This window comes from Homarus americanus, unplaced genomic scaffold (assembly GCF_018991925.1).
Source record: "Homarus americanus isolate GMGI-L3 unplaced genomic scaffold, GMGI_Hamer_2.0 scaffold26771, whole genome shotgun sequence".
Taxonomy (NCBI): domain Eukaryota; kingdom Metazoa; phylum Arthropoda; class Malacostraca; order Decapoda; family Nephropidae; genus Homarus; species Homarus americanus.
In genome coordinates, this window is record NW_024756129.1 from 76061 (window position 1) to 88046 (window position 11986).

The 11986-nt window shown below is 42.2% G+C and overlaps 1 protein-coding gene across 1 annotated transcript; it reads right to left on the reverse strand.

The window, feature by feature from the left end:
- Positions 1-8018: 8018 nt before the first annotated feature.
- On the reverse strand, positions 8019-9443 carry LOC121856729 (coiled-coil domain-containing protein 39-like; the record flags this gene model as incomplete). Its single annotated transcript, XM_042352416.1, has 1 exon — positions 8019-9443. A coding segment is annotated over one exon (1425 nt), but the record flags the coding sequence as incomplete, so codon positions are not given.
- Between the last annotated feature and the right edge of the window lie 2543 nt (positions 9444-11986).

An 11986-nucleotide genomic window follows, 5' to 3' on the forward strand; every position in this document is an offset into this window, starting at 1 on the left:
GTGTATGGGTGTGTGTGGGTGTGTGTGGGTGTGTGTGGGTGTGTGTGTGTGAGGAAAGTCTAGTCGCTTTCATATGGTTGATCTTGCGGTACATCCTAAGGGACACATTACTCTCTCTCTCTCTCTCTCTCTCTCTCTCTCTCCCATGCACTCTGCGGCAAAACTCAACAGAATGTGATGTGTGGGTTTATTGGGCGGTGGGTGGCGGGTGGTGTGGGTGGTGGGAGGTGTGGGTGGCGTGGGTGGAGGTGGGTGGTGTGGGTGGCCGGGTGGGGAGGTGTGGGTGGGGTGGGTGGTGTGTGGGTGGGGTGGTGGCTGTGGTGTGGTGGGAGGTGTGGGTGGCAGGTGGGTGGTGTGGGCAGTGGGTGGGAGGTGTGGGTGGCGGGTGGGTGGTGTGGGTGGGAGGTGTGGGTGGCGGGTGGGAGGTGTGGGTGGCGGGTGGGTGGGAGGTGTGGGTGGTAAGTGTAGGTGGTAGTTGTGGATGGGTGATCGAGGGGATAGGTTCGGATAGTGAGTGGGTGACACACACACACACACACACACACACCTTTCCTGTGTCACCTGAGACGTGGGAAGTGAGGTCATGACCTGACTTAATAGGGGTTCCTCCTCCGTCAATAGGACCTCCACCGCCTCACACTCCTCCTCCAGTCAAAACAACCCCAGTCACATTCAGTCAACAGTCACTATAGTTTAAAACACGTCAACCTTCCCAGTCTAAGTCAAATATTAACTGACTTATCGTTACACCCCAGTTAACACTCATCATAACTCCAGTCAACCTATTAACAGTTATTATAAGGCCAATCACCACTCACTGTAACGCTCATACCCTCTCTCGTCTTCCCTCTCCCCACTATCTTTCTCTCCTATACTCTCCCCACTTCCCCCCCTTCCAATATACTCTCCCCACCTCCCACTCCCATCTTCCACTCCTCTCTCCCCATCAAATCATCCACCCCCTATACTCTCTTCGTCACTTTCTCCCCCCAAAAGTCCCCTCTCCGCGGTGCCTCCTCCCCTATACTCTCCCCACCCACCACTCCCCTCACCCCTCCATATTCTCTCCCCAAACGAACACTGATTCACAAGTTTATTACATTCATCAAGGGAAGGTTGAGGCCCAGTAATGTGAGGGGAAGGGCGGAGAGGATAGGTTATGGGAGGGGGGGAAGGGGAAATGAGAGGGGGAAGGGGGAAATGAGAGGAGAGGGGTAAGGAAATGCAGGTAGGGGATGGGTAGAGGAGGGAGGGAGGGGGGACTCAAGAAGGTGGAAAGGAGAGAGAGAGAGAGAGAGAGAGAGAGAGAGAGAGAGAGAGAGAGAGAGGCAAAGTCGACTCATCTAGACACCAACTGACAGGATCCGATCACATCAACCAGCCAGAACTTACAACACTTAGGATGTTCGGGGGGTGAAGGAGAGAAAGAAGAAAGAAGGGAGGGAATGAGGGAGGGAGGAGGGAGGGAAGGAAGGAAGGGAATGAGTGAGTGATAGAAGACCTTAATATCACGTCCAATACTAACCTAACCCTACCCACGGTCCCTCTCATCTGGAAGCACAAAGGAGGAGTCTTACAAGAGGAGGACAAGACCAGAGAAAGGTCGTGGCCGGCTGGACCTCAACTAAGGGTAAATTCGACCTTTTTTGCTGTGCCCTTCCTCGACCCAGCCCCTACACCACGACTCATCTGGTACCTCGGTCTTGTATGAGGTCCTTACACGAGATACGACCGAGGAATTTAAGTCAGGTGAAGCTTCCAGTTCAACCTGTGGTTGTAGTGAAGCCCTGACTCAGGTACATATGAGTATATTGTTAAGGCTTTAAAGTAAGGTGAGGTGAGGTGAGGTGACAGTTTTATTAGCTCGTGAAAGGCAGGGACACACACACACACACACACACACACACACACACGTGTATATTCCTGTCTTGCTCTTGATTCTTGTTAGAGAAAGAAAGACAGGAGAAAACATAAGAACATAAGAATGGAGGAAACTGCAGTGGGCCTACTGGCCCATACTGGGCAGTCCCATTTACACCCAACCCCTATCGCTCATATATCCATCCAACCTGTGTTTGAGGCTATCCAGCGTATTCCAGTTAATAATGATGTTTGGTAACTTGTTCCACTCATGCACTGCTCTACCCTGTATTTCCAAACCATTGTTACGAGTTCGCTCCTGGTTGGATAGTTTGAGTACCTGTAATATCACCTTTGTTTAGCCCTGACTTCCATTTATACACCTCGAACATATCGCCCCTCGCTCTACGTCTCTCGAGGGAGTGCAAATTAAGATGCTTTAACCTGTCCCTGTACTCAGGGCTCCTAATGCCCGGATTAGTCTTCTCTGAATTCCTTCTAGGGATATTCATTCTGTAGCACGGTGACCAGAACTAAACCTCGTAATCCAAGTGAGGTCTCACAAGAGCAAGATATAGTTTAAGAAAAAAAAAGGAAGGCAGAGAATATAGTAATAATATGACGACAAAACTTCATTTTTATATTTACAGGTAAACTCAACCATTCCGGCAAAGGTCAGGTGGCAGGGCTCCCAAATGTTTATACCTCCCTCTCTCCCCTCCCTCTCTCTCTCCCTCTCCCCTTCCTCCCTTATTTCCTCCCAAATCTCCCTCCTTCCCATTCCATTTGCATTTCTCTCTTCTTCTTCTCTCTTTCATTCTGCTTCCCTGCTCCTTTCTCTCCTATTTACTCTGCCTTCCTCCCTCCCTCTCCGTTCTCTTTGCTTTCCTCTCTCTCTCTCTCTGTTTCCCTCCCTGTTATATACTCTGTTTATCTCTCTCACTCTCGTTCTGTTTGCTCTCCTCTCTCCCTTCCGCTCTACATTCACCCTCATCTTTCACCCTTTCACTCTGACTCTCTTTAATTCTTTTTTCTCTTCCTCTACGTCTTTTCCCCCATTCCCCTCTCTCTCTCTCTCTCTCTCTCTCTCTCTCTCTTCCTTTATTCCATATTCTCTTTTTACATTTTCATTTTCTTCCTCCAATATTCATCCCCACTTATTCCTGACTCGCTTCCTCTCCCTCCCCCACTCCCTTGCCACCTCCCTCTCTTTATATCTTTCCCCCTCTCCCTCCCTCACCTCCTCTCCCTTTCTATATTCCTCCCTCACTCCCACCCTCATTCATCCTCTCCTCCTCCCTTCTTCTCTCTCTCCTCTCTCTCTCTCTTACCTCCTCCCCTCTCTCTTACCTTACCTCCACGATTTTCTGTCTTGCCAATAATGTAATCTTGAAGTCACAGCCCTAAGGCATCGGGTATTTTCCTTCCTCCCATCAACACTCCTCCTTCTCTCCCTCTTCCCATCAACATCCCCCCCTTTCTTTCTCCCCTCCTCTCCCCCTTCCTCTTCTCACCTACAAATTTCCCCCTTCTCTTTAACCCCCCTCCCCTTTACCAGTACTCACATATGCTGGATACGCCTCATCCTTGCTTACCTGTGGGAGAAGAATGTGTAATTAGCATCAGGTGAGATATATGCATAATTAATTACCAGTTACATAATATAATTCATAGTTACTTATATAATTATATGGATTTGTAAATAATATAGTGAAGATAGGAAAAGCCAGATGGTGATGATGATGGAGGAGGAGGAGGAGGAGAAGATTGATAATAACTGAAGAAAAATAAAATAAGAACCAAAATATGAATCAAGGAAAGAAGAGGAGGAGAAGGAAGAGGAAGAGGGGAGAAGTAGAAGTAGGAGGAGGAAGAGGAAGAGGAGGAGGAGGAGGAAGAGGGGAGAAGTAGAAGTAGGAGGAGGAAGAGGAGGAGGAGGAGGAGAAGTAAAAGGAGGAGGAAGAGAAGTGTAGGAGGAGGAGGGAGGAGGAGGAGGAAGAGGAGGAGGAGGAGAGTAGGAGGAGGAGGAGAAAGGAAGTGGGAGGAGGAAGAGGGGAGAAGTAGAAGTAGGAGGAGGAAGAGGAGGAGGAGGAAGAGGAGGAAGAGGAGGAGAGCGCAGCAACACAACCTAACACATTAAGATCGATCCACTCATTCCTGTGGTGGTACAATGCCTCCCCCCCATTACCACACACACACACAAACACATATATACACACACACAAACACACATATATATATATACACACACACACACACACAGATAAACGCAGACATACATACATACACACACACAGTTATATACATACATACATAAACGCAGACATACATACATACATACATACACAAACACACACACACCTTATAAATTGATGATATAAGAGACAGTTTATTTCTCATTAACTTTACAATAATAATAAATATCTTGAACTGTGAAATTTTCGTAAAACTGCCGAACTGAGGAAACAATATCAGGGTAAAAACATTAAGTTCATTATATTTTCGTGAGATTGTGTGTAAACTGTGTGTAAATTGCCGTAGATTGTGTGTAAACTGTGTGTAAACTGTGTAAACTGTGTGTAAACTGCCGTAGATTGTGTGTAAACTGTGTGTAAACTGCCGTAGATTGTGTGTAAACTGTGTGTAAACTGCCGTAGATTGTGTGTAAACTGTGTGTAAACTGTGTGTAAACTGCCGTAGATTGTGTGTAAACTGCCGTAGATTGTGTGTAAACTGCCGTAGATTGTGTGTAAACTGCCGTAGATTGTGTGTAAACTGTGTGTAAGCTGCCGTAGATTGTGTGTAAACTGTGTGTAAACTGCCGTAGATTGTGTGTAAACTGTGTGTAAGCTGCCGTAGATTGTGTGTAAACTGTGTGTAAACTGCCGTAGATTGTGTAAACTGTGTGTAAACTGCCGTAGATTGTGTGTAAACTGTGTGTAAACTGCCGTAGATTGTGTGTAAACTGTGTGTAAACTGCCGTAGATTGTGTGTAAACTGCCGTAGATTGTGTGTAAACTGTGTGTAAGCTGCCGTAGATTGTGTGTAAACTGCCGTAGATTGTGTGTAAACTGTGTGTAAACTGCCGTAGATTGTGTGTAAACTGTGTGTAAACTGCCGTAGATTGTGTGTAAAGTGTGTGTAAACCGCCGGTGATTGTGTGTAAACTGTGTGTAAACTGCCGTAGATTGTGTGTAAACTGCCGTAAACTGATGCTCTTGTTTGTGTTTCATTATTTTTGTGATAATAAGAACACCTTCCTCACACGCCTCCCGAGAATATTGTAAACTGTCCATTATTAAAGCTGGTGAAGGAACGTCTATATTTTTCATACAGTTATTGAATGTTTGAAATATCTGAAGGTTATGTTATTAAACTGTTGGTGATTTTAACCCATTATGTATGATAATTTCACCACTTGAGTACGATAGTTTAACCCCTTGAGTACGATGGTTTATCCCCTTGAGTACGATGGTTTATCCCCTTCAATACGATGGTTTATCCCCTTGAGTACGATGGTTTATCCCCTTGAGTACGATGGTTTAACCCCTTGAGTACGATGGTTTATCCCCTTCAATACGATGGTTTATCCCCTTGAGTACGATGGTTTAACCCCTTCAGTACGATGGTTTATCCCCTTGAGTACGATAGTTTAACCCCTTCAGTACGATGGTTTAACCCCTTGAGTACGACGATGGAGTACGATGGTTTATCCCCTTGAGTACGATGGTTTAACCCTTGAGTACGATGGTTTATCTTGAGTACGATGGTTTAACCCCTACGATAGTTTAACCCCTTCGGTACGATGGTTTATCCCTTGAGTACCGATGGTTTAACCCCTTGAGTACGATGGTTTATCCCCTTCAATACGATGGTTTAACCCTTCAATACGATGGTTTAACCCTTGAGTACGATGGTTTATACGATGGATGTACGATGGTTTATCCCCTTGAGTACGATAGGTTAACCCCTTGAGTACGATAGTTTAACCCCTTGAGTACGATGGTTTATCCCCTTGAGTACGATGGTTTATCCCCTTGAGTACGATAGTTTAACCCCTTCAGTACGATGGTTTAACCCCTTGAGTACGATGGTTTATCCCCTTGAGTACGATGGTTTATCCCCTTGAGTACGATGGTTTAACCCCTTGAGTACGATGGTTTATCCCCTTCAATACGATGGTTTAACCCCTTCAATACGATGGTTTAACACCTTCAATACGATGGTTTAACACCTTCAGTACGATGGCTTAACCCATTGAGTACGATAATTTAATCTATCGTACTCAAGGGGTTTAAAAGTGGATTTCTTCATACTATACCTATGAATAAATATGTATACGTATCTAGGACTCTATACACTACCCGTATATACACATGTATTCTAACTATGAATAAATATGTATACCTCAAAATCTCTATAAACTGCCCTTGTATCACAGTTTATTTATCATCATCATTTTATAGTGAAGATAAACTGTGGTGGTGTTGATGTTGTGTTTTTATGATGATGAGGTAATATTGTTTTTCTTGTTTTCGACGTTTAGCGGCAACACAACACACTGATGGATGATGAATACTGCAACACGTTAAATTTCCTTATTAATTATACATTTTAATCTCTTATTCATTATACATGTTAAACTCTTATTCATTATACATGTTAAACTCTTATTCATTATACATGTTAAACTCTTATTCATTATACATGTTAAACTCTTATTCATTATACATGTTAAACTCTTATTCATTATACATGTTAAACTCTTATTCATTGTACATGTTAAACTCTTATTCATCCTACATGTTAAATTCTTATTCATTATACATGTTAAACTCTTATTCATTATACATGTTAAACTTTTATTCATTATACATGTTAAACTCTTATTCAACATACATGTTAAACTCTTATTCATCCTACATGTTAAACTCTTATTCATTATACATGTTAAACTCTTATTCATTATACATGTTAAACTCTTATTCATTATACATGTTAAACTCTTATTCATTGTACATGTTAAACTCTTATTCATCCTACATGTTAAATTCTTATTCATTATACATGTTAAACTCTTATTCATTATACATGTTAAACTTTTATTCATTATACATGTTAAACTCTTATTCAACATACATGTTAAACTCTTATTCATCCTACATGTTAAACTCTTATTCATTATACATATTAAACTCTTATTCATTATACATGTTAAACTCTTATTCATTATACATGTTAAACTCTTATTCATTATACATGTCAAACTCTCATTCATCCTACATGTTAAACTCTTATGCATTATACATGTCAAACTCTCATTCATTATACATGTTAAACTCTTATTCATTATACATGTTAAACTCTTATTCATTATACATGTTAACTTCGCCTCATTCATCAACCTCACCATCAGCTGATAACTAACTTGTTAAATTATCTGATTAAATTGATAAGGAATAGTTAACAATCTCATTTTGTTTTTAATTAACGGTGCCGCCAGGTAAAGGCTCTGTTTACAGCACCTGAGATTCGCTAATTGGCATACAAGTAGTTAATAAGACAGGTAGTTAATAAGACAGGTAGTTAATAAGACAGGCAGTTAATAAGACAGGCAGTTAATAAGACAGGCAGTTAATAAGACAGGTAGTTAATAAGACAGGTAGTTAATAAGACAGGTAGTTAATAAGACAGGCAGTTAATAAGACAGGCAGTTAATAAGACAGGCAGTTAATAAGACAGGCAGTTAATAAGACAGGTAGTTAATAAGACAGGTAGTTAATAAGACAGGTAGTAATAAGACAGGCAGTTAATAAGACAGGCAGTTAATAAGACAGGTAGTTAATAAGACAGGTAGTTAATAAGACAGGTAGTTAATAAGACAGGTAGTTAATAAGACAGGTAGTTAATAAGACAGGTAGTTAATAAGACAGGCAGTTAATAAGACAGGTAGTTAATAAGACAGGTATTAATAAGAGAAAATCCTCTAATCGTTACTTTTCATTTAATTTCCATTGACTTATTTCTTCAGATACAATATTACGTAAACTGTCGACGGGCAGAATTAAAATGGCAATTGTGGGTTAATTTTATTAGTTTGGTAATGTTAAAAGAACTGGTTAGTGGGTGAGAGTTTATTAACAATGATATCATGTTACTTATGTTAAAATATGTTGAGATTTAATCTGAATTAGACTAAACTGTTTCTTGATAACACTAAACTGCTCCTTGATAATACTAAACTGCTCATTGATAACACTAAACTGTTCCTTGATAACACTAAACTGTTCCTTAATAACACTAAACTGTTTCTTGATAACACTAAACTGCTCCTCGATAACACTAAACTGTTCCTTGATAACACTAAACTGTTCCTTGAAAACACTAAACTGTTCCTTGATAACACTAAACTGGTCCTTAATACTAAACTGTTCCTTGAAAACACTAAACTGTTCCTTGATAACATTAAACTGTTTCTTGATAACACTAAACTGCTCCTCGATAACACTAAACTGTTCCTTGATAACACTAAACTGTTCCTTGATAACACTAAACTGCTCCTTGATAATACTAAACTGCTCCTTGATAACACTAAACTGTTCCTTAACACTAAACTGCTCCTTGATAATACTAAACTGCTCCTTGATAATACTAAACTGCTCCTTGATAACACTAAACTGTTCCTTAACGGTAAACTGTTCCTTGATAATACTAAACTGTTCCTTAACACTAAACTGCTCCTTGATAATACTAAACTGCTCCTTGATAACACTAAACTGCTCCTTGATAACACTAAGTTGTTCCTTGATAACACTAAACTGCTCCTTGATAACACTAAACTGTTCCTTAACACTAAACTGCTCCTTGATAATACTAAACTGCTCCTTGATAACACTAAAGTGCTCCTTGATAACACTAAAGTGTTCCTTAACACTAAACTGCTCCTTGATAACACTAAACTGCTCATTGATAACACTAAAGTGCTCCTTGATAACACTAAAGTGTTCCTTAACACTAAACTGCTCATTGATAACACTAAACTGCTCATTGATAACACTAAACTGTTCCTTGATAACACTAAAGTGTTCCTTAACACTAAACTGCTTCTTGATAATACTAAACTGCTCCTTGATAACACTAAAGTGCTCCTTGATAACACTAAAGTGTTCCTTAACACTAAACTGCTCCTTGATAACACTAAACTGCTCATTGATAACACTAAACTGTTCCTTAACACTAAACTGCTCCTTGATAACACTAAACTGCTCCTTGATAACACTAAACTGTTCCTTAACACTAAACTGCTCCATGATAATACTAAACTGTTCCTTGATAACACTAAACTGTTCCTTGATAACACTAAAGTGTTCCTTAACACTAAACTGCTCCTTGATAACACTAAACTGCTCCCTGATAACACTAAACTGCTCCTTGATAACACTAAAGTGTTCCTTAACACTAAACTGCTCCCTGATAACACTAAACTGCTCCTTGATAACACTAAACTGTTCCTTAACACTAAACTGCTCCTTGATAACACTAAACTGTTCCTTGATAACACTAAACTTGTTATCACTCTTTATCTTCCATTAACTATACACGGTGAGACACATGACCTTTAAAGTATGTTTCTCATTAACTTGACCATGATAAGATAACCTTTAGGTGATGTCGGGTAAATTGCCCATAGGCCTAAGTGTCGGTCTCAAGTTTACTGTCCATTCGCTGAAGAAAGAAGAAGGAGGAAGAAGAAAGAAGAAAGATGGAAGAAGAAGAAAAAGAAGAAAGAAGAAAGATGGAAGAAGAAAAGAAGAAAGAAGAAAGATGGAAGAAGAAAAAGAAGAAAGATGGAAGAAGAAGAAAAAGAAAGAAGGGAGAAAAAGAAGAAGAAAGAAGGAAGGAGGAAGAAAAAAGAAGAAGAAATTGACACCAATAACCAAAAAAATATCTTTACACCAGAGTTCATCAGATTTTCTAAACTTAAAAAAAAAAACTAACACGAAAGCAAACCCTATTCCTTCAATATCTTAACGACACACACACACACACACACATCTTGTCATCTGCCATACGAGCAAACACCGCAGGGACCACAACGATACCCTGGGGAACCACGACACACAAACCAACAATAAGATCCGCTTTGATATTCAATAAGCTAATGTGTCTCTCTCTCTCTCTCTCTACTTCTCTCTCTGTCTCTCTCTCTTACTCTCTCTCTCTCTCTCTCTCTCTCTCTCTCTTCTCTTCTCTCTCTCTCTCTCTCTCTCTCTCTCTCTCTCTCTCTCTCTCTCTCCTCTCTCTCTCTCTCTCTCTCTCTCTCTCTCTCTCTCTCTCTCTCTCTCTCTCTCTCTCTCTCTCTTTACCTCTCTACTCTCTCACTCTCTCTCTACCTCTCTACTCTCTCTCTCTCTCTCTCTCTCTCTCTCTCTCTCTCACCCCAACGCCGCCAGGGATAATTATTGTGTTTAATTTATCATGCAGGTGGTTCATAATATTATGGTATTGGAGTGTTATGGTTGGGGTGGTTGTTGTTAGGTTAGGTTAGGTTGGGTTAGGTTGGGTTAGGTTAAGGTTGGGTTAGGTTGGGTTGGTTAAAACGTGTCAACAAACGCACAGACAGACTGTAACAGAGAGCGCCAACAGACCAGACGCCAAGTGACGAACCGCAGACGGGCAAACGACAGAGCCTACATCTACACAAACCAACATACACACCTAACAGAAACACACACAGACAGATTCCAACAGATACAAACAGACAACAACGGTCACCCTAAGCCATAGATTTGCGACGGAAGGAACAATAAGACCCTAGGAGGGTCGTGAGGTGAAAGTAGGAGGAAGAGGAAGGAGAATAGGAAAGAGGGTGAAGAAGAATGGAGGGAGAAGGAGGAAAAAGAGGAGGAGAACTGGGATAAAAATTGAATAGACAAATAGAGGAGGGAGGAGATGGGAGGAAGTAAGAAGATGGAGAGGAGGTGAGGAAGGAGAGGAGGAAGGAGGTGAAGGAGGAAGGAAGGAGGAGGAAGAAAGGAGAGTGGGAGGAGAGATGAATGAAGGAAGCAGAGACAGAAAGGAAAAGAGGGAGGGAGAGAGGGAGGAGGGTCATAGGGCAGCACTACCATGTACCGTGAAGAGACTTTGGTCACATGTAGCACCTTTGTCATGAACCAGCCTTGACCCCCCCGCCACACAAGGTGCCAGAATGACATCACGATATGGGAAAATTGCTGGAGACACTAGCAACCCAACCTAACCTACCTAACCTATCTACCTAACACAACCTAACCTAACCTACCTAACCTAACCCAACCCAACCTACCTAACCTAACCTAACATAACTAACCTACCTAACCTGCCTACCCTGAAAACACCTATAACCTGCCTAACACAACCTAACACAACCTGCCTAACCTACCTAACCTACCTACCCCTAACCTAACCTACCCTAACCTGCCCTACCTAACCTAGCCTGCCTACTGCTTAACATAACCTGCCTAACCTGCCTATGCTGCCTACTTCTTAGCCCTACCTGCCTAGCCTGGTTGCCTGGCCTGCCTGGCTTAACCTGAGCCATAGCCCCTGCCTGTGCCTGCCTGACACAACCACAACCTGCCCCACAACCTGAAACTGTACTGTTTCCGTGTCTGTGTTGAAGCTAACAAGTACATCTGTTAATCATCTATTATAATCTGCTTCCTTTTACCAGCATCTCAAGGAGCAGTGGCAGAGTGCCAGGAGGTGGGGAGTGGTGGTGAGGTCTCTCTCTCTCTCTCTCTCTCTCTCTCTCTCTCTCTCTCTCTCTCCACATACACAATCTATCATCCACCTTCCTAGTTCTTCCAAACAAGATATTATACACATCCTCCACACCCTCTACACCCCACCACCGCCTCCCCTACACACCTCCCTTCCCCCCACCACTCCTTCCCTTCCCACACCCCCACCACCACTCCCATCCCACCCCACCCTCCCTCCCCTCCCACACCCCCCACCACCACACCCTCCCCTACCACACCCCACCACACACCCTCCCCACCCCCACCACCACCCCCCTCCCTTTCCCACCCCACCCCACCACCTCCCCTCCACCTCCCCACCCCCCACTAAAACATACATATAC